Below are 23,921 nucleotides of genomic sequence, written 5' to 3'. Positions count from 1 at the left end.
GCAAGCTACAGAGAGTATTCTGCCCACAGGGCAGAGCCTGGCAAGCTCTCCGTGGCATATTCAATATGCCAAAAACAGTAACAACAAGTCTCACAATGAAAACATTACTGGTGCCCACTTGAGCAAATGGATTAACAGGATGACAGTGCTACAGACAGTGATGTATAGTGTCTCTGTACAAGCTAATCTGTTTCTCTTTGATTTGTGATCCATCCTTTTGACCTTTACTTTTCAATATTAAACTGATTGCACAGTTTAAATGTGAAAATATCCACATTTTCAGGCCTTGACCTGTCACCTCAGATAAGGTGTCATATCAGCAACTCTTTGTTCTGTGATGATGCTATAGGATGATCCACGATATTCTAGTGGGAAACATTCTCACAACTCTGGGGATCAAATCATGATGGAAGAATAACTCAAGAGCAACGCAAGAGAGATAGGACAGCGGGTAGGCATTTGCCTTGCATGTGACTGACCCAGGTTCGATCCCCCACACCCTCTAAGGACTCCCAAGTCTCTCCAGGACTGATTCCTGAGAACTGCTAAGTGTGGCTCCCCCAAACAAAAGCAACAAAAGAACAACTCTATGAAGAAGATAACTTTGAGAACTTTATTATTTTGTAATAAAGAACTTCATAACAAAAATGCTTGTAAATGTCTAATATGGAAGCATTATTGAGCTAGATTTACAACACAATTGACCACTCTAGAGTGATTCAGACATGTTTATTTCTCCTTCTACAACTCCCGATGCTGTCTAAAGCCCTCACACAGAAGTGGAACCAAGAGGCCCTGAAAAAACTTGTGCAAGAAGCCAAGTTAGTCCGTGGCAAGTAGTTTGTCTAGGTTGTTTTTTTTTTTTCAGGTTTCCTTCCTTTCCAATTAGTTCCTGTGATCATTAGTAATTCTAATTGATTTTTCAGCTCCCATCAATCTTCCACATCTCTCTCAGGGTGCTGCATACCTATGAGAGCCCAGTCATCTTTAGAACAACCTGAGGAGAAATGTCTCCTCAGGAACCTGAACATGGACTAACTGGATTGACATTGGTCAAGCTCTTCCCCTGCCCCAGGGGTCTCATCTAGCCAAGAAGGAACGGGTTCTTGGGTCTAGACACCTTCTTCCTTCTCCCTTGGATTCTCTGAAGGATTTTCCAAGAGAACTGTGTGTTTTGGGAGGGGTTGGGATTTGGGGGCCACTCTTGGCAATGCTCAGGGGCTAGTCTTGACTCTGAGCGGGGCTTCAAGGTGACCACCTATGTGTTCCTGGGAATCAAACTGGGTTTGGCTGCATGCAAAGCAAGCACCTTAACCCCTGGCAATCTCTCCTGCCCAGAGCTGTGCTCTCCGTGGTCCCCAAGAGCATTTTAGATCTGCTCTTCCAGTCCAGGCAAACTCTCTTCACACTGAAGGACATAGTGCAGGGTCTCTTCCCTGGGGGCATTCCTGGTGGCCTCTTCATAAGAGGGGGGCAGGCACACGGAGACCAGGGCCACCTCCCGGGGCAGAGGAGAGTAGGGGATGTTCTGCTCACTGTTCCATGGCAATGCCGGCAGAAAGTCAGTGACCTCTCCAGCTGTGGGGTGCTCTGTAAGGTCAATGCTGAAGACCTGGCCCTGGGGCCGTGCAGCCTTGCAGTGGTGGTACAGGAACAGCAACAGAAAGGCCAGGAAGAGCAGGATGGTAGCTGGGAGAAGAATGCACAGGAATGGCTCCACATCTTCTTGGGTAGAACTTATTTTCTGCGTGCCCTGGTGTTAGCCAACAAAAGTGAGTTAGGAGGTGCTGGAAAAATGATTTCTAAATTATTTCTAGAACCTTTGCCTTTTCCCCACACTTTATTATTCTTTTTATTAGTACTCCCTCTAGAAGTACTTCACTTTATCCATTCACTGAAGCCAAGGAGCTTGAGCTTGTATGAAATCAAGTGACTTGACATGGTAGAGCATGAATTTAAATTGTTCAGGTATACTGATGCATTTATTCAATTTACCATCAGGACAGTCATATTCATAGCTACAGAAGGATAAGCGACGTAAGTTCTTTAGTCATAAAGATGACATTGTTATGTGCTCATCTCACAGGTCAATTACTTGAAATCTGTTTTGAAAGCTGAAGGCTAATATTAATGAGATTTTTAGAAGTTCCTCTGATTTATTTTTGCAATATTTTTAAGAAAAATGTGGGACTTTTAGAATTATTTAAAAAGAATTGAAGATAAATTCTTAGGCAAATTAGAAGGCATTGGGTTTTTAATAGTAACTCACAAGACTCACAAGTGGTTCCTCACTAAATAAATTATATAAAAGAAATGAAGAGTGCAAGGTAGAAAAGCAATATGGAATGATATTGTTCCAAACTACACAGATTTGTTTTAAATAAACTCCTAGAAATAGTAAAATATTTTAAAATTTCTCTAATTCTGTAAAAGCATCACTGTATCACTGTATCACTGTCATGCGGTTGCTCATCGATTTGCTCGAGCAGACACCAGTAACGTCTCCATTGTAAGACTCGTTACTGTTTCTGGCATATGGAATATACCACTGGTAGCTTGCCAGGCCTTAAGTGTTTACACCCAACTATTACAGAAGAAAGGAAAATAGTATAATGTCTTGTAATTGTGTTTTGAACAAAAAACATTAAGCTCTATGATTACTCAAATATAAAAAAGTATGAGTTAGGGGAGGTTGGAGTGATAGTATGGTGGGTAGGGCATTTGCCTTGCATGTGGCCAACCCAGGTTCAATTTTTGGCATCCCATATGGTCCCCCAAGCACCACCAGGAGTAATTCCTGAGTGAGGAGCCAGGAGTAACCCCTGAGCATAGATGGGTGTGGCCCAAAAACCAAAAAAAAAAAGAAAAAGAAAAGTATGAGTTAGGGAGTTAGGGTTCTTGCCTTGATTTAGGTGGAACGAACAAACGTATTTGCCTCATGTCATGATTTTTTAAAGGCATGGCAGATCTAGTGTGTTTCTATATTTTTACTTCCTAAAGAGTTTATGACAGTGTGTTTATGACAGTGTGTTATTTTGACTCAAAAGTAGATTTTTAAAGTATTTTTATTGCTACATTTATATTGCTATGAAAATATAAAATATGACCTAAGAAATTTACCTTAAAGTAATACAAATTAAAGGATATTTTTTAGCAGGGGATTGGGAAGCAGAGCATTATCTTTGGTTCAATAGCCCTGCCTTTGAAATCCTAGTCTGATCTTTAAATATAAATGACATGGACAGTGCGTTCTTGATCTGGGCTCTCTTCCCCATGAAGTGGGAAAAATAACATTTTTTTTAAGGGCTATCATGAGAAGTTACAGAATCAGTGTATAAATCACTGTGAATGATAGGGATTTGTATATTTATATGTCAGGGACACAAATGGTCAAATTCAGTAAAACCAATAAAATACTAAATATAACCAGGAGTATAGAAATTTGTGAATGCTACTAGAAAATATAATGTACATAAAATACTTGTACTAAGTATAACCTAAAACATATTGTGATGTTTACAGCTTTGATTACGATGAATAGCAATGAGTAGATGAACTCATAAATAAATTTGCTACCATCATTAAAAAATCAAGTTGGAATCCAAAAAGCAATTTCATTTTATTTCCTCATTCTAAATGAATCATTAAAAAGTTCAAGTTATTATTTATTTTAATACTGAAAACAATCATTCTTCAATCTTGATAATCATGGACCATTTTGCCTTACATAATTGTCTGTATTTTCCATCCACAATATGGATAATAGCTTCTAATCTGTTGAAGGCATTAAATGTTAAATACTATATTGTATCTTATGAGTAAAATATACACAGAAAAAATTTTTTTGAAAAGATTTGACATAAGACCTGTGTCACTTAATATTATTAGTATTGCAATCATTTATAAAAGAAGAAATGTCACAGACCACTCTTATGCTTGGTATACCTATTGCTTAGGTCTGTTCAAATGCTGAGATAACTAAAATAGATAAAAGTAGATGAGGACAATTTTATGAGAGATTGATTGTTTGTTTTCCAGCTAGTAAGTGCACAGAGCTAGAAGAACAAATTTATGATGTTATCCTTAAGTTTGTTGTATATTGGTTCAAATTGTCTTGGAATTTTTGATTTAAAAAAGGATATTTTTCTATAGTTAGATGTTCTTATTTTTCCATTTCTCTTAAAGAGGTCTTGTCACTCAATATTTCTTTGTGTATTTTGACTCAAGATTTTATTATCTAGGGGACAATGTAAAGAAATACCTAATTAAAGAGATAACTGTTGAAAGAGGTACCATTATTATATCTAGATAATATATCAAATCTGTATAGTGATACAGATACACACATAGTTTCTTTTCCCTTCAAAAGAATTTAGATGGCAAATCTCATCAGATGATTTTCCAGGAAACAAACAAAAACAAATAGGTTTGTTTACTTCGTTAGTGCCATTGCTATCACTTATTCTTCCACCTGAATGTAAAGTTCTGAGTTTGGGGCTTTCCACAGATATTTTCCTTGATGTTGCCTCAGACAGATATCTGGTGATTTCCCCGACAAACTAAAGCAGCAGCTGTCTTTTTTAGTGACAAACAAAGCCTCCTTAACCCTCTGTTCCCCTTCCCAAAGGAATATCCTTAGATTCCACTAAGTTTCTTTTTTCCTTTAACTTCTTTGGATGAGGTTCTGTGATATACAATATTGTTATTGATAGTTTCCCATATACATGACTGCCACACCCACTAAGTCATAGAACAGCTCTTACTAGACAGCAGAACTGTGGGGAGTTTGGGTTTTGTCCTATTTGTCCTATTGTTTACCAAACACAAAACAAAACTGTCCAACCAAGGCATAAAAATGTATCAACTCCTATGCCTACTCTCTGCTCTGCTGGATTTATCAGGTGTTCTTCTTCGAATGGATTTGCAGCAAATTTCAACTTCTATGTTCCTTTCTTTGACCATGCCAGCTAGTGAATTTGTATTTTGTCATACTCAGAATACAAACGGTTGCCACTTTAAGTTTCGGGTTTAGGTGTCCTAAAAGGACAGGCCTTGTTGGTTTCTAAACAACAAAGAGCGTCTAGGGGGGGAGGAGAGCAACCAGGTACTCACCTGCAGTTGGGTCTCCAGAAGGGGAAGGCTCGGTTCGCTAGTTAACCACTCGTAGGTCCCCCGGCCAGCATGTCCAAACTTCCTCCAGCTGCTGCCCAGGAGTTCCTGCATGTCTTTATCGGACTGATGCACTGGCCACCCGTCCACTCCTCTGCCCAGATTTCAACAACGCTGCCTGTGGTTGGCCGGGATCCAGCTTGGCTCTGCTGGGCTGATGGCTGTTGATGAACTCACTCTGATGGGTGGCAACAGGAAAATAAAAGGAAGCAGCCAGAGGAACCGCTGAAGAAGAGGGGCTCTCTTTAGATTTAGCCTCTGACTTTCCTTCCGTGGCTTCTGTCACTCAGGGTCGGTGTCAGATATCAGATACTGGAATAGCTTTTCATAAGGGGGACTTGTCTGCGTGAACATTATTACAGGGCAGTGAGTAGTCTCCGTGAAGGAGGCATTTGATGTAGATGTAAATAACACCCTCTTTCTGTCTTCCCCACATGCCTCTCCCGGGGAAAAACAGAACGGAGAAAGACACAACCGAACTGAATATTCTTTAATTATTTCTGCTTTCTCTAATACAGAGAGAAGGGGTATCTGGTAGAGAACTAGGCTCATTAATAATATTTTAGTGAATTATTTAGGTGAAAGGATGCTAATGATAAAGTTGTACGGAAGCCAGGCAGACAATAGCTCAGATCGGCTGGATGGAATGTCTGCTGGTTTCAATACAAGAAACATCCAATTACCATTGCCTCAATAGTCTTCTTTTTGATTATTGTATGAAGTTGAAAAATTATACCAAACAAGAATTAAGAAATTTTGAATGTTTTTACAAGTTATACACCAATATGTGACTTAATGAGTTAATTTTATAAGCCTTAGTGTTTTGTGGAGTCAAAATGTGTAATTCTGGACATTGTGGGTGTGTGTTGGGGGGGGGGGTCCAACAAGGACACCTCACCTATTAGAATCTAAGTAGAAAAAGCCCTCACTCCTATTTCCAGTGGTGGACAATGGAATTATGACATTTGAAGAATGTGTGTCAGTTATAGCATAGTAAAGCTGAAAAAATTAGAAGAGGTGGTTTGGGCCACACCCAATGGTTTTCAGAGTCTATTCCTGCTCCATGTTTAGGAGAGACCCCTAGCAGACACATAGAGGACCAGATGCTCAGAGGACCATGTGCAGGGTTGGGGGTGGAGCTGAGCACAGCTGCATGCGAGGCTATCACCTTATCTCCTATACTTTCTCTTCAGTCCACTGAAACAATACTTTAAAAATAACGTTGCAGGACTTAGCACCTAAAAGCGTATGAATATCTTCAATTATTGTAGGGAGCAATTTTAAATAAAGAATTTCTACATTTACATTCATTAAAGCAATGCATTTAAATATACTGGAGAAAGACTTTTCTCAACTCTTTGCTTTCCGTTTGTATATTGTAGGGTGACAATTAAAACTGCCCTTGCATGAGACTTTCTTAGAAGAAAGTCAGTGATGATGAAAAGCAAAATTAAAGCTGAAAAAAAAACATAGGGGTAACTAACCCAAACTTTATTTCCAGAAGAGAAATTGAAGACTAAGAAGAGAAGTGATTTGCGTAGGGTACAGAATTAGTAGTCAAGATTCCAGGTTTGTTGGGTTCCACAGCATCTGTTTCCCTCATCACAGGTAGAGGACATTGAAATGATTCACTGAACCAAGGTGATACTCTGGATATTAACTTTGTCATTAAAAGATTAAATTATATATATTTTTTATTTCTCTATTTGGTTGGTTTGTTTTGGGACTGAATTCGGCAGTGCTCAGGGAACAATGTGGCATAAGGGATTGGTGCCTCCTTCATGCCAAGCAAGGGCTCAGCCTATTGAGCTGACTCTCAAGCTCATAAATTATGGCATAATTAATATAATTTTATCAGCTTTAGTTATGCTGCATAATAGATTATTATGTAGTAATCATCACTATTGTCTGGTTAGTGTCCTTTATCATGCATAGTTAGAACAACTATTTTCTTGGGATGAGAACTTTTAAGGTCTACGGTCTACTTTCTTAGAAACTTAAATATATGTAGCACTGTAGCACTGTTGTCCCATTGTTCATGGATTTGCTCGAGCAAGCACCAGTAACGTCTCTCCATTGTGAGACTTGTTGTTACTGTTTTTGGCATATCGAATACACCACGGGTAGCTTGCCAGGCTCTGCCGTAAATATATGTATAGTGCTTTAAACTGGAGCTACCAGGCTAAATATTACATTCTCAGGACTTATTTCAGAACTAGAAGTTTGTACTTTTTTGATCATCTTTTTTTTTTTATCACAGTCACCCATTTTGCTCATTTTCTGAAGAGCTGGCTCCTTGGTAGACCGTGTTCTTCTCATTTGTGAGATCCTGAATTTGAGCCCTGACACCCCAAAACAAAACAACAATACCTCCAGAAGAATACAGAGGAGAAATAATGAATGTTTTAGTTTTTGTATGATGATGATGATGATGATGATGTGTTTTTTTGGCTTTGTTTTGTTTTGCGGGGCTATACCCAGCGATTCTCAGGGGTTACTCCTGGCTCTGCACTAGGAAATTACTCCTGGTGGTCTTGGGGGGCCATTGAACCCAGGTTGGCTCATAGGCAAGGCCTACAGGTAAGGGTAGGGAAAATAATCTGCCCTACTCACTGTATTATTTCTCTAAGCCCCCATCTGTACAGTGTTTTTTCCCCACACTTGGTGGTACTCAGGGATCACTCCTGGTTCTGTACTCAGAGATCACTCCTGGAAGTATTTGGGGACCATATGCAATGCCTGGGATTGAACTAATGTTTGTCACATGAGGCAAGTGCCTCAACCCTTGTCTATTTCTTCAGTCCCTGTTTTATTATTATCATTTTTTTAAAGGCAGGAGCAGTAAACATTCTGAGATACGTTTTGAAACTTTAAGTTTGGAATGTGTGTGAGTTGGAATATTTGAATTTGGAGTTTGGGAAAGAGGACAAGGCCATGACTCCATGAATGATGGTGAGAAATCATTTTCAGAAAAATAGTATTTATGACAACATGACTTGAGGTCACCAAAATAATGCATGTCCGGAGCGGGGGAAAGAGTGAGAGGCCAGTGAAAGAGAAAAGGATTCATAGTATAAGGTGTCCTGGTATCTGAGGGAAGTAAATGTTTCTAAAAGGAGAGAGCAGTGGTCTTGAGAGCTATTGTATTATCAAGTAAGATAGTGAATGATATTTAGTCTTAGATCAGATAGGGTTCTTTGCTATCATGGTAACAAAAGCGGGTGTCATTGGTCATTGGGATTGGGGTATTTTTGGTGGAGTGGTTGGAGAAATGCCCAGATGGAATATGTTGGCTGAAAAACCATAGCCTGGTGACATTGTAGCACCAAAAAATGTTTCCCTGAATCCCTGGGAATGCAGACCCAAGGAACACTGGATCTGTATACCTGTGTAATGGGTCAGGAGCACTTTTGTGCCCCCAAAACCAAGAGAGTAGGCTTAATTCACATCAGGACCACCGCATGCATCTGTTTTCTAGGCAGTGTGGTTCTGACTGGTAGAGTTTGTGAGGGGAAATAGGTCAGATTTCAGTCTGGTCTGGAGTGTCCAGTTTTGGTTCAGTTTTGTGGAGGTGGCTGCTGCTGGCATGGTTGGACACAGAGGACCCTTCACATGCCTGGGTCCAGACCCTCTCTAGTCTCCTGGCCCTATTTTTGGGACCCAGTCTCAAAGGATTTGGAAATATTTCACAATTCTTCAGTTGTTACTGATGTCCTGAGATAATGAAGTTATTTTGCTGGAAAGAGGAGTAAAGAAATGACACAGTAGCTGCAGAAAAAGGAAGTGAAGAGTGGTGTTCTAAATCAGAACAGGTTACTGACGCTGGAGAAAAGTTAATCTTTCTAGCCATCGGCCCTCCACAATTCCATCCATTTCTAGGACTTATTCCTAAAGAAAGGGAGGATTGCTTGAAGGGAAGAACTTTTGAAAGATGCCTTAGCACATTTTAGATATTTTTCCTAATTAACAACTGGAAATGAAGGTCACAACATGAGTGGAATGTAAGATACTGCATCAGGGCTTCCAAGAACATTGATTCCTTCTATTATCAGGGGGAGAACACAACTGATTTTCAGCCAGGGTCACCATCTACCTGCATTTTCTCCATTTGCTCCGCTGACTCCACCCATCCTAAAGTCATGACTGCTACAAAAAGTGACAGGCGAGTGTCAATCATCCTGTGGTGTGCAAAGCTTCCTCAGTGGGTCTTGCCTTGTGCCCTGATCAGCTGGGATAGAATCTGGCCCACCTGTCCTGAACTGGAGTAACTGGGTTAGAAAACAGATGAACGATTACGTGTGATTGTTGAATATTAGAAGTGCTGGGGGTTGGGCTGGAGAGATAGTACAGTGGGTAGGGTGTTTGTCTTGCACACGGCCAACCTGGGTTCAATTCCCAGCATCCCATATGGTCCCCCAAGCACTGCAAGGAGTAATTCCTGAGTTTCAAAGCCAGGAATATAACCCCTGTGCATTGCTGTGTGTGACCCAAAACACACACACATACACACACACAAAGAATAAGTGTTAGGGGTCTTCAATTTAAAGTACAGTGATGTTTTGTGATCAGAAATGTGTCATAGGAACTTCACTTTTGCTTCTATCAATTAGTCTATGGTGAAATTTTTTTTATTATACATTATTTCTCTTAAATCTGTATCAGTGAGGACTTCCTATATTGCCAGAAAATATATCCTGTTAATTTATTCATTGTAATGACTTAATTTTTTAATTGACTTAAAAATATCTCTCAACTAATGAGAAAAATCTAAACCTTCTCACTGTATATTAAAAACTTGCTAGAAAAACCTGCACATTTCTCATAAATTTTTATGTCTGTATTTAGAAAAAAATCAATAGTAAAGGCATTTTTTCTAAGTGGTGGTTGTTTATGGGATTATGGTTCTTCTTTTTCTGACTAACAATGATAATTTTTTACAAATAGATATTATATAAGACAGAATAATTTCCAAGCTTTCCTCATCCTTAAAGACCCACATAAAGATGAGCCATAATTTTCCTGCCTTCCAATCAAATTAGGAATGAATCACAATTTCCTCTCAATTTCTAGCATATACTTAATTGCTAATGTTATAGCATTTGTTAGTCAGCCTTGTGCTGTTTTTAATATGATTTAGGAGATTGTGAGTTGACTTTAGAGAAGAACTCAGGGAAGAGCTGCCTGAGAAGATTTCTGGGTGACATCCGATGCCCAAGGATGTACTTTCCTTAGAGGGCGGCTGGTCTGACTGGAATGTAACGGAATTCTCTCTACTCAGACAACAGAGCCAATACGCACAATATTTGCTCTTTCTGGGTTATGCATTTCACCATAAAGTTAATGAGAGAAAAAGTGCCTGAAAACTCATGGTCAGGAATGACTCAAATAAAGTGGAGATGTATATAAATGGCTCCTTTTTTCACATGTAATTTCGAAACTGGTAAATACAGTGTACTGTCTCATGATGCTATTATACGAATTACATGAGCATCTATTTGATTAGGAGGACTGCAAAGCTCCCCAGGACACAGGCAGCACTGTGACTAATCACTGCCCATAACTGAGTCCCATGGAGACCTGGGGGGTCAGCTGAGGGTCAGCACATGTAGTTTCTGACTTTGTTCAACCTTGTTTTTATTTTTGTGCCATACCCAGCAGTGGGCTGGAGTGATAGCACAGTGGGTAGGGTGTTTGCCTTGCACGCAGCTGATCCAGATTCGATTCCTCTGCCCCTCTCGGGGAGCCCGGCAAGCTACCCGTGGCATATTCAGTATGCCAAAAACAGTAACAGCAAGTCTCACAATAGAGACGTTACTGGTGCCCACTCAAACAAATCAATGAGCACTGGGATGACAGTGACGGTGACAGTGACCCAGCAGTGCTCAGGAGCCACTCCTACCTCTGTGCTGAGGAATGACCCCTTGCTATGCTCAGGGAACTGCATGTGGTACTGGTACTTGAACCAGGTCCCTAGATGCAAGCAAATAATTTGACTAAATCCACTGGCGATATTGTCTGAAGGAAAACAATATTCTACAGTGTTTTATTTCTATTTTAAGTTTTCTTGGAGTGGCAAACTTGGCGATGCTTGGGGATTGACTCTGTGCTCAGGAATCACTCCTGGTAATTTGGGGGGGACCATTTGGGATGCCAGGGATTGGAACCCAGGTTGGCCGCATGTAAGGCAGGCACCCGCTGTACTATCACTCCAGTCCATCTAGAATATTTTATTTTAACCAACCATAAATGACCATTTTTTCAATTTTAAAAATTGAGTACTTATTTATTTATTCTTAAAATTAAATTTGCTTTGGAGCGATAGCACAGCAGGTAGGGTGTTTGCCTTGCACACAGTCGACCTGGGTTCAATTCCTCCATCCCTCTCGGAGAGCCCGGCAAGCTACCGAGAGTATCCCGCCTGCACAGCACAACCCGGCAAGCTACCCATGGTGTATTTGATATGCCAAAAACAGTAACAACAAGTCTTACAATGGAGACATTACTGGTGCCCACTCGAGCAAATCGATGAACAATGGGAGGACAGCGCTACAGTACTATTTATTTTTAGTCACAGCGAAAGGACAAAATTGTTCATGATTAGGCTTCAGCATAAAATGTTACAGTACTAATCCCATCACCAGCCTCTACTTCCCTCCACGGATGTCTGCTCCTTCCCCGGCAATCTGCCTCCCTCCCAGCAGTCTGCTTCTACTAGAGGATTATCTTTTATATACGAGACAAACTCAGTGTACTTACCGAACTAGAGGTTTAGGTTAAAAAAAAAATGCTTCTTTTTGGGCTGCACCTGTGGTGCTGGGGGGATCGTGCAATGACAAGGACTGAACCCAGGTCTCTCCCTAGCAGAACATGCTCACCCGCTCTTTCCCTTAGGTCCCCAGCATAAGATTTTTCAGAGTTCTGAAAGGTCCGTCATGCGGCTCAGAGCTCAGACGTAGAGCATTTGCTCAGTGGGGGGGTGGGGTCTTGGATGACACAGGGCCGGGTGGTGCCACCTGTATACACAGTGTGCACTTCAGTCCTTGAACTCTCTTCTTGGTTTAGCCTGTGTGATTGTTGCTGTTTTAAGTGTTCCATGTGTCATTCCAATTCGTGACTCTCTTTGGTCATTGGTGATGGATTTCTGAATGTGTTCATCACATTGTAGTCAATTTTCCCTCCTAAATACAAAGACCTTGGATCACCTTTCCCCTACTCCCTAATTTGAATGAACCCTGGAATTGAATTTGAATGTATTTCAATTCTGCTTTCTTTTTCTTTGCTTTTAAATCTGTAGACTTGGTTTCCCTAAGTCGTTTTAGCTCTATGGGGGCTGGAGGGTGGGGAAACAAAGAGGTGATAGTATAGAATTTACACATATCTTTTTAATCGCCCTGACTTCTCCCTAATTTTAAATTTGCATTTGTGTGGTACACTTGTGGCAATGAATAAATATGGTTTTATTCATATTAGTCCACAATTTAATTTTTCTTTTACGGGATTAGGGTGTGTGTGAACTTTTGGGGCCACGTCCAGCCCAGCTCAGAGGTTATCCCTGACTCTCTGCTCAGAAGGAACCCCTGGTGGTGCTCTGGAAACCAAATGTCCATATTCAGTGCCAGGGATGAAACCCCAGGTGGGTCGCATCCAAGGCGAGCTCTTTTATCCCTGGCTGTGGTGTCGGAGAGCAGTGAGATTGATTTTATCAGCAGTGACAGGTATAGCTGCAGCTCTTGGTTAGGGCAATATGCTGTGTCCTTTCCCAGCAGTTAGGTTTGGTGAATTTGGAAACTGTATACTCTGGAGTATTTCTGTGGAGATGCAGAGAGGCCAGGCATTAGTAGTAAGTTCATGGCCCAATTTATCCAGATGAAAGGCTTTGAATTGAAATGTGCATTATTTATCACTCCTATTCTTTGACAGACAGTCAGGATACTGTTTATTTAATTTGGATACATTGGATTTAAGATGCCAATGGATTTAATCTGGATTCCCATTTTAAAGTTTTGCTTTTTTAAAAAAACAGCGTATCTCAAGAGTTTGATGAGACCTACATTTTAATTCCTGCCTTTATATTTTGCTTATACTTGAATTTGTTTATAAAGCTTTTTACTGCTAGTTTTCCTTGAAAATAGATATTTCTTATCATTATGACAAGAAAGTGCTAATGAGATGAAATTTGAAACTGTTTTATCTCTCAGTCTCTGAAGTATCTGGAGCTTGGTGAATTCTTTAGCTGTAGTTGTGAAGGCTAAGTTTAGAGGCCCCAATATTTTTATTTTATTATTTTATATTTTGTAGCCATGCCTCGAGTCCTCAGGGTTTGTTCCTGGTTCCATGCTCAGAGATTATTCTTAGGACTGCTTGGGGGACCATATCTGTTGGTATGGATCAAGCTTGAGTTGATGGCATGGCAAGGCCAGCGCCTTACCCACTGTGGTCTGTCTCCAACCCAAAGAGTCTCAAAATTGAAAATAACCACCAAGAAAATGGTGTAGATCCTTTCAGCTTGGTAATATTTTTGTGTTGTTTATTCAGCAAGCATTTCTTTTCCTTTTGGTATAAATTTGAGGCATTGTGATATGTACATTTAAAACAATCCTTTCCGAAAAGGTTGTAATTATGTATGTGAAGTACAATGAAATGAAATGTGAGAGGTCTATGTAAAGCATTAGGGCGGCTGTATACTCTAGTAACAACTGGAACATTGAAAGGGCCTCTAGGTGCTAGACTCATAATGGGTAGAGCACTTGTGTTTTGTGTGACTGACCTGGGTTTGATCCCTGGTACACCATATGGTCCCTCAAGCATTGCCAGGAATAATTCCCGAGTTCAGGGTCAAGAGTTATCCCTGAGCATTGCCAATAAGTGTGGCCCAATAATGAGAGAGAAGAGAAAGAGATGAGAGAGAGAGATAGGAGAGAGAAGACACATACCGAGAGAGAGAGAGAGAGAGAGAGAGAGAGAGAGAGAGAGAGAGCAAGAGAGAGAGCGAGCTCTGGTATATTTTCCCACTTTTACCTAATACTCCCTACTCTTGAAATAAAATAATCTGCTAAGCTCCCTTCTTTCCACCTATGCTCAGTTCCCCAGAACCACCCCCATTCTTGGCATATTATTACACAAGACCTCTGTTCTATTATCTCTGAGTTAACTTTTTTCATTCATAGTAGTAGTAGGTGATGGGAGAAGATGATATTTTTCCCCAAACCAAGTTCTTGCCATCTGTTCCTATCCAATCCATAATCCAATTCCAAGATTCTCCTGGAGTCTTGTTTCTCTTCCTCAACATTCACACACAACCAAACTCCATCCTGGTTCACACACAACCAAACTCCATCCACTTGTGAAAAGAAGACATTAACACTCACCCACTCCCACCCCCCAACTGTAGGATAACATTGTTTTGTCCTTTCTCCCTTGCCACAAGGAGCTTAGGTTTATTGGGTTACACCCATCACAGTGCTCTCAAGACACTCCCATTCCTTTATCTGTAACCTCTTTCTTTGTGCTCTGCTTCACAAACTGGTCAATCACTTGTATCCCCTAATCAGACTCTGTTAACTTGTAAGGTCGGATCCTTTTAAGGACACTGGACTTGTATTTATAAGTGAAATATTGCTTTTCTCCTTCTCTTATGTCCTTTTGCATAGTTACTTGAGAGCAATGTCCTTTTTGTATAGGCACAGGAAGAGAGTTAATGCTATGCTTTTGTAACTTGGGAGTTAATTGACTCTTAATAATATTCACAACTGGGCATCTGCTTTTCTTGACTTCAGCCTCAGCTGCCCTTACTTCCTACCACCCAAAAGCAGGGTCCCAACGAGGGACTGGATGGATCCAGGGCAAGCTGTGAGCTGCCCTGGCATCGAAATGAGCCAGGCCAAAGTGCCATAATACTTAACTATAAGTTAAGAGCACGATCATGGACAAATTCTGTCATGATCCAAAAAGAAAAATTAAATTGTGGACTAATATGAATAAAACCAACTTGATTAGGACCCTGTTAGGCTTAGGAAAGACTAATCTAGTATGAGAACTGTAGTCTGAGATCTATAGCAAGATGCCTCAAGGAAAGCCATCCTATGTGCTTAATGTATCTCTCACTGTGTCCATACAAAATGACTAATATTTTGAATGTTTATATGTTTGTTGGATTAAGGAAAGGAGAAACACACCCTACTGAATGAGAGTTTGTCCTAGAAGAAGCTTCCCCTGAGGGAAGGATTTTACCTCTGTTAATTGTATGACCACACCTATGTGTAATCCCTAACCCCTCATGATTTGAGACGTAACTAAGGCAGTAAGAGTGAGCAGAAGGGGAGCTGGAGCAATAGCACAGCGGGTAGAGTGTTTTCCTTGCACGTGGCCAACCCGGGTTCGATTCCCAGCATCCCATATGGTCCCCTGAGCACCGCCAGGAATAATTCCTGAGTGCAGAGCCAGGAGTAACCCCTGTGCATCTCCTGGTGTGACCCGAAAAGAAAAAAAAAAGAGTGGGCAGAAGGATCCAGAAGGAGAAGGGACAAGAATGAAGGAGGAGAATTGAGAGAAGGAGAATGAAGGGGATCAGGGAAGGGAAGAGAAAGAGAATGGAGACGAGATTGGAATAAACTGCAATTGATATCAACCAGCCTGACTCTCATTCCCTCCTTTGTCCACCCATCGCCATCGGCTGCCCCAGGTTAGGGGAAGCGGTGCGAGATCACGGAATGCAAGCTGTGTGTGTGTGTATGTGTATGTGTGTGTGTGTGTGTGTGTGTGTATGTGTGTGTGTGTGAGAGAGAGAGAGAGAGAGAGAGAGAGCGCTGCCAGGCCTTCGTATTTATTTTTTGAATACACACACAACCACCATGACTCAATCTCTGGTCAACAGACAGCAAAGGTGTTAGTTTTTAATAATCACTCATGAGAAACAATGTTTCAGTAAACTAGGTGTGGAAGAGAACTTTCTTGATGTGATAATCAATAATGAATTATACTCTAACTATGAAAGACAGGCTGCTTTCCAGTTAATGTAAGAAATGAGGCAGAGATGTACTCCTCACCACTGCTCAGCCTTTTATTGGAAGCTAAATACAGATCAAGAGTAGTAAAAGCAAGAAAAGATATAAAATAAAAAAGAGGAGAAAGGTATTTTGATTCTCTGATGATATTTGACTCTATTGAAAGTCTTATAAATTTGCAAAAATGAAACAAGACATATAGAAGAATTTAACACAATCATTGTCATAACATAGAAAAATCAGTTGTATTCATACATCATCATAATATGGAAAAATCAATTGTATTTATACATACTAGAAAATCTACTGGAAGTAAAAAATAAGACATCTTATGATATAAAAGCATAAAATAATTAGGGACAAATTTAAAATATGTTAAAGAATTATGGAACCAGGATGAAACTTGGCTCAGCTGCATGAGAAGCATGTGCCTTATTCCCTGTGCTAAATTTCTGGCCAAGTATACTCTTCTATAAGAAATGATACTGTAGCAATTTTACATCTATAGGCAATGAGATTATGCTATATATAGAAACTGAAAATGGATCGTTAGTTGAAACTAGGAATGATAGCAAATCAAATTGCAAGAAGAAAACAAAGGGCAATTATCTTATGATTTTAGGTTAGGCAAAGATTCTTTAGATAAGTTAAAAGTCATGAAACATTACAAATTAAAAATGACAATATTTACCGTAAGACTTAAAGTTTTGTTTTTTTAATTTACTGAAAGCAAGATGATAAGAAAAGACACAAGTTTAATAATATTTTCAAATCCATATGTGAAAAAGAATGGTATCCCTGTATAAGACATCGTTATATAATATAAAACTATCATTATCATTAGGGAACTTAAAATTAAAGCTCAGATATTACCGTATACCCTTGACAATGGGTAAACTAAAAAAGATATTAATTTTTCTTGAAGTGCAGATGTTGGCAGAGATATGGACCTACCTGAATTCTCAGACTAGCTGGATGCAAAATTGTATACCATTTAGGAAAACAAAATCACATATTTTGGTTTCATAACTATTTATTACCTATTTCAGTAGTTGTACAATATTTTTTTAAGTGAAACTTGGGGCTGGAGAGAAAGTACAGCTGGTAAGGCGCTTGTCTTGCACTTAGCTGACCAAGGCTTCCATCTCTCCCATGTAAGCACCACCAGGAGTGATTCCTGAGCGCCAAGGCAGAAGTAACACTTGTCACCAAGTGTGGCTCAAAAACCGAACAAAAAGTGAAACTTGTATTCGCTCTACAATCCAGGAATGCATCTTCTAAGTATTTATCCAAGATCTATGAAAATACATATTCACACACAAACATGATTGTTCACAGTAGTTTTATTCATAAAAGTCCTTGTTTGGAACAAGGTTGGTTTATATGAAATAATAACTGGCAAGCATGTTATTGCAGTAGATCTGTTACAAACAATTCCAGAAATTTGGGGCAAAGTGATAGCACAGCTGGTATGGTGTTTGCCTTACATGCAGCCGACCTGGGTTCAATTTCTCTGTCCCACTCAGAGAACCCGGCAAGCTACCAAGAGTATCCTGCCTGCACGGCAGAGCCTGGCAAGGTACCCGTGGAGGATTCGATATGCCGAAAACAGTAACAAGAAGTCTCACAATGAAGTGAGACTTTTAATGGTGCCGCTTGAGCAAATTGATGAACAACAAGACGACAGTGCTACAGTGCTACCCAGAAATTTAAAGAAATTAGTTACCCAAAGGTATGACATGGGTTAATCTATGGCAACCATGTCCTTCCATTTCCTGTCAGTGTGATCTCAGTTCTGCCCTCACTTAACCCATCATCCTTCTACAGGGGAGTGAGCAGGTGAAAGCAGGATGGAGAGAGCTGCCAGTGATGGCTGGACAATGGAGGAGAGCACTTCATGAGGTGTTTCAGCTGCATTTATTCTCTGCTTTCCTGGATGAGACTCTACTGTTGTAACATACGTGCTCCTTTGACTCCTAGTTATATACTCCTTTGATCCCTTGGCTTTCTCTGTAGAAGGCCATGTTTATGGATATTTTCTCAGTCAAATCTGAATGGAAAGAGAAGACTCAGGAAGCTGTAATGGTTCTTGGAAGCTGAGCCATCTCATCGGCATTTATTCTACTCCTTGTTACAGGGCACTGTTCCACCTGGATCCAGTTGCAAAATTTATTTTTAACAGTTTAAGACCTCTTTCAGCTCTGCTAGATTCTCAGGGGGCCTCTGTGGTCTTTTGTTTTATTTTGAATGCTGGTCCCCTTTTACCAGAGCGTGGCACTATAAAAATTACTGAAGTGTCCCCCCCCACCCCCGCCACCTCCCTGCCCCCAGCATGTGCGGTGGGATTGCTGTACTGGCAAAGATCTGGTCACACATTGTGCAGAAGTCACCAATCAAGGCTACGTTGGGCTTCCAGTTGCCTTGGTAGAAGTACTCAAGTCTCTTGGGTAGCGTGAGCTGGAAAGCCTGTAGAAGGGGATTCCTGTTTTCATTAGAAAACTTCATGAATAAAAGAACCTTTAAAATTAATTTTAGATTCAAGTTTTGGTAGCCTCGTGGCTGCAGTTGTTCTCTGCTTTCCTGGATATACGAGACTTGTATTGTTGTATGTAATGTATGGCTCCTTTGCCCCCTAGCTAAGGCCATCCTTCCCCATGGGGAAGGCTGTGGAATTGCAAGATGGGATTTTGGCTTCTGTCTAATGTATCTGTATATACCTTTGTCAATCAACTTTAATGATTTTGATTGTTTTTTTTTATCAAGTGGCTCAATCTGATAATTAAATTATAAAGGTTCTTGGGGCCTGGAGCAATAGCACAGTGGGTAGGGTCTTTGCCTTGCATGCGGCCGACTCAGGTTCAATTCCCAGCATCCCATATGGTCCTCTAAGTGCTGCCAAGGGTAATTCCTGAGTGTAGAGCCAGGAGTAACCCTGCGCATCGCCGGGTGTGACCCAAAAAGCAAAAAAAAAAAAATTATAAAGGTTCTGGAAAAAATGTCCTAGCTCAGTAGCTGATAATAAATTTATAAAAATATTCTAGGAAAAAAGGAAAAGAAATAAGCTCTCAAACACAACAAACCTTATAGGGAGAAAACTTTCACATATGGACCTTTTTCAAGTTTCTGAGTGTCTGATGTGACCCCTGTATTTTTTAAGACAACCTATGGGTTATACTCACTTAGTATATTATAGTTAGACCACCACATTTTTTTCAAGAGAATGTTTTTCTCCCCACTTTATTAAACACTTTATTTATTTGCAAAGTTGATAATTATGATTTGTTCTAGTCATTCAATATTCCAACCCCAATCCCACCACTGCTCCCCTTCCCTCCACCATTGCCTCCCCTCAAGCCTGCCCCCTGGAGCAGACCCACAATAATTTATTTTATATTGCTTGTTACCATGAAATGGATAATAGAATGAGCAAAAAATTATTTCTGTAGGGGGCTGGAGCAGTAGCACAGCGGCTAGGGCGCTTGCCTTGCATGCGGCCGACCCAGGCTGACCCAGGTTCGATTCCCAGCATCCCATATGGTCCCCTGAGCACTGCCAGGGGTAATTCCTGAGTGCAGAGCCAGGAGTAACCCCTGTGCATCGCTGGGTGTGACCAAAAAAGCAAAAAAAAAATTATTTCTGTAGAAGAAAATGTGTGAAATTCGTTGAATTTCACCAAGTATGGATTCAACAAATGGGGATATTAGGTCCTTGTCTAAGGTTTAACTAAGCTATTGCTGTAAGTTAAGCCTCTGTATTAATGTTTTTGTTGGTCAACATTAGTTGGCTTCTGCATTGCATCCTGTCCAATCTAGTAGGCTATTACTAGGATATCAATGTTGTAGAGTTTGGACATGTGACTCCAGAAAATCCATAAAATTTCACTGGGCAGTTAACTGGGCAGTTAACTATATAACTGGTGATGGCTCCCGGGTCTTTTAGAAGTATGAGATAGTACAGGGAGTCATCTCCCCTCCCCCACAACATTAAGAATTCCTGAAGTTTTCAGCTACAAATACCTGTGTGTACCTGACGTTTTCGGCAGATTAGGTTCTCCGTGGCACTCAGTCTTGAGGTGGCGTTGGGCCAGAGACATCACAGCCACCTTGGGGTGTGGGAGTGGCTGTGGGGCTTTGTTTCCCTGGGAGCTGACCAGCCCCAAACACCCTCCAAAATTACCCAGAGGTTCAAGGTTTGAGGGAATGTTTATTACAGGTGACTTATCTATGACTTCCTTACAAAATGAGTTTTATTTATTTCTTTTTATTTTATAAAGTACTTCACAATATTGATTACATTTAATATTTAAACACCAATTCCACCATTACACCTTCCTACCACCATATTTCGGATGTCTCCATCCCAAACCCCAATCCCTGCCCCAAAGCAGAACCGAAATAATATGTTTTGTATTGTTTGTTATGAAAAACTGCTGAGAATGCTGGAAAAAAAGTATCCTTAGAGGAACGAGTGTGAGGATTGTTGGATTTCACCAGGGGCCATTAAACCCTTCTGTAAGAGATCACTAAAATGTTGTTAAAGGTTGAGCCTTGTGTATATCTATATCTATACCTATATCTATATCTATATCTATATCTATATCTATATCTATATCTATATCTATATCTATATCTATACATACATATATATTTGTAAAAAATGTATATTTCCCTCTAAGATTGGTTGCCTCCTACTTTGAACCGTGTCAGATGTGGTGCAGTCATCGTAGAGTATGGATAGAGTATGTGGTTTGAAGTATCGCGGCTGCGCAGTCCAGGAATAGATGCACTTGTGGGTGATGCTCGGCCTGAGTGTGGGGAGAGCAGCTGTGAGTGTGGTGACGACTGAGTTGTGACTGAAGTTTTCGGCTGCTGGGGCTGGGTCCCTCTGGGGCGCCCGAGTGAAGCAGCTTGGCACCCAGTCTGGCGGCATGGTTATGCCGAGCATCGTGTTGCTCCACAAAAAGAATTTTAAAGTTGTACATAAATAAAATCAATATAAAATGAAAACGCATGAGATGGGGCTTACTAGGGTGTTGCAGTGAAAAAGTCATTCCCACAGAGTGGGAAATGATAAACTATTTTCAGATCTGGACTTGAATTCTTAACCATTTTCTAGCTGGCCAGTCAGACAAAAGTCATCTCAGTACAGTGTCTTGTTATGAGAAGACATGAGTGGAAACTGCCTGCCGGACATTTAAGAGTGAGTGGCGTTACGGAGTGCACAAAGTTGCATGGTGAGTGGGTTTGCTCTTTACTCTCTCCATTTAGTTTTTTTTTTTTTTTTGCTTTTTGGGTTACACTGGGCGATGCTCAGGGGTCACTCCTGGCTCTGCACTCAGGAATTACCCCTGGCCATGCTCAGGGGACCATATGGGATGCTGGGAATTGAACCCAGGTCGGCCGCGTGCAAGGTAAACGCCCTACCCGCTGTGCTATCACTCCAGCCCCTCTCTCCATTTAGTTTTGCGAGTCTCCATTTAGCTTTGAGTTTGCTGGAGACTGAAGAAACACTAAAAAAAAAAAAAATTAAGTGCCCGAATTAAAAAAAAAGTCAATATCTAATACAAGATCAGATCATTGTTCTTAAAGATTTTGGTTTTGAATTCCGGAATAATTTGGCCTTATGGTTCCTTACATAAGAAAAAAAATGAGTAATATAATGGGCATCTACTACTGATATAGATTTATGGAAGATAAATTTGGCAATTTCTCATATCGACCCTCTCTAAAAGCTGAGGGCATAACATTAAATCTTAATTCGGTGAAGCCATTTCTAAAGGAAGCTGAGATAATTTGGTCAGAATACATTGCTTCTCAACAGCCTAAACTAATGGAGAAATAAAATTAGAAATTCTAAAGTTGTGGACATTTAAAACGACCTTTAAAAAGATTGTAGTGGACATTAACTCCCTCAAGCTCTTTATACATTGCAGCTATCCACTCTTTGACATATGGTGTACAACTATTTCCAGAGATAATCTTTCTGTGACAGATTAGACAAAGTAATAGAGAATTCCTGGTTTGTTGTCTACTTTCCAAATTGAGGAGCATGTTAAATTTTAGGTAGAAGTCAGTAAATATAAAGGTACAATTTCCTCTTGTCTGTTCAGGTAGCCATTCATTTGGTGTGTAACCCAAGTAACAAACCTCTCTTCTGAAGTGAAGTTACCCAGTGGGTTAAATATTTGAACACCTGCTATCTATTTCTGGGTCTCTACCTAAACTCTTCTACTTTGGGACCAAAGTTGTAGCATTGTAAATTAGATTACACATCAGATTCTTAGAAAAAGGGTTTTAGAAGCCAGAGCAATAATACAGTGGGTAAGGCATTTGCCTTGCATGCAGCTGACCCGGGTTTGATTCCCGTCATTCCATATAGTCCCCCAAACACCACCAGGAGTAAGTCCTGAGTGCAGAGCCCGGAGTAAGCACTGAGGAGTAACAGGTGTGCCACCCCGCCACCCATACCACCAAAAAGGGGAGGGGGGAGAAAAGGAGAAGGATTTCAGTGCAAGACTAAACATGTTAGAATAATTTTCAGAGTGTTCTATAGTTCTTATATCAATATTCTTTTGCAAGTTTGTCAAAATGCAGATTTCTGAACTCTTGCATCATTCTTACTGGGTCAGAATTTCTATGACAAAGTCTGAATGGACACCTGCAAGTGTGATAATTCAATGGTTCTGTGAGCCTTACATTATGGGACCAGATGGAGCCAAGCTAAGCGCAGGTAGAAGTGAGCAAAAATGAGAACAATGTAGGTGAGAAAGGTATGTTTCTGATAGAAGCTGAGTCACACTTTTGTCCTGAAATATGATTTATTTTTCTAGAAACATATTCTTTAATACAATATCAGCACTTGAGTTGTATCTTTAATTTGCACAGAAAACAGTACCAAAGTTAGAAGACTTTAGGTTTGAAATGCAATTATCACAAAAAGATACCTATTTGATGAAGGGAAACTAGGCTTGTGCAAGCGAGCACTGTGTATATAGAAATATCGAAATAGGATGCTGCATATCTGAAACTTAGAGAATGTTACCAACTGAGCTTAATTAATTTAGCGTTTGGGGGCCACACATGGCAGTGCTCAGGGATAAGTTCTGGCGCTGTGCTCAGGGAGCACTGTTGGCTCCATATATGGTGCTGGGATTGAGCCCAGGTGAGCTGCATGAAGGCATGTGCCTTACCTATTGTACTATCACTCTGACCTTTTAGTATGACCTTTACAAAAAAACAGGGAATGCTTACAATTGTGACTTGACTAGAACTGTTGAGTTTGATTATAATTCTAGGAGAATGGGAGCTGGTTTGCTTGCTGATGTGCAATGGGGCAACTGCATGCACTGGCCAAAGTTCCAGACCTAAGTTCATCTGGAAGCAAATAGAAGAGGCCATGGGATCATGGGAGGTGGGGTCACGCAGGTTTGATTTATTAGCCCCTTACTGGAGAGAACCACTCTCCCTCCATCAACAGAGCTCCCACCTTTAGGAGCACTGGGGCAAATTCTTTTCTGACATTTGACTTGGGCGGTCTTGTCAACTGATGGCCCTATTCAAATATCTGTGGAGAAAACTTTGGGTTTATAGGGACAGTTAACTTCCTCAGTTGGCTCCATTTCAGTTGGCTTAAGAAAACACACACACACACACACACACAAACACACACACATGGACCGGAGCCATAGTGTACATTGCATAGGGTACTTGCCTTGCATGCAGCAGACCCAGGTTTGATTTTGAGCACTGC

General features: G+C 40.5%; 1 protein-coding gene across 1 annotated transcript; it reads right to left on the bottom strand.

The window, feature by feature from the left end:
* Positions 1-1,369: 1,369 nt before the first annotated feature.
* Positions 1,370-5,224, bottom strand: SMIM28 (small integral membrane protein 28). The gene is made up of 2 exons (XM_055136740.1): positions 5,113-5,224; positions 1,370-1,753 (listed from the first exon to the last, which is right to left on the bottom strand). The coding sequence occupies exons 1-2, from the start codon at positions 5,221-5,223 to the stop codon at positions 1,370-1,372; spliced, it is 495 nt and encodes a 164-aa protein (XP_054992715.1). The 5' UTR covers position 5,224.
* Between the last annotated feature and the right edge of the window lie 18,697 nt (positions 5,225-23,921).

The sequence above is a fragment of the Sorex araneus genome, chromosome 4 (assembly GCF_027595985.1).
Source record: "Sorex araneus isolate mSorAra2 chromosome 4, mSorAra2.pri, whole genome shotgun sequence".
Taxonomy (NCBI): Eukaryota; Metazoa; Chordata; class Mammalia; order Eulipotyphla; family Soricidae; genus Sorex; species Sorex araneus.
The sequence above is the reverse complement of the archived record's forward strand: the minus strand, read 5'-3'. Positions and strand labels throughout refer to the sequence as shown.

Bases quoted from the DNA above. Each gene is read 5' to 3' on its own strand.
- SMIM28 (XM_055136740.1), bottom strand. From the start codon at position 5,223: ATGCAGGAACTCCTGGGCAGCAGCTGGAGGAAGTTTGGACATGCTGGC. The intron at 1,754-5,112 runs GTGAGTACCTGG...GGCTAACACCAG, and splicing joins TTCTGGAGACCCAACTGCAG to GGCACGCAGAAAATAAGTTC.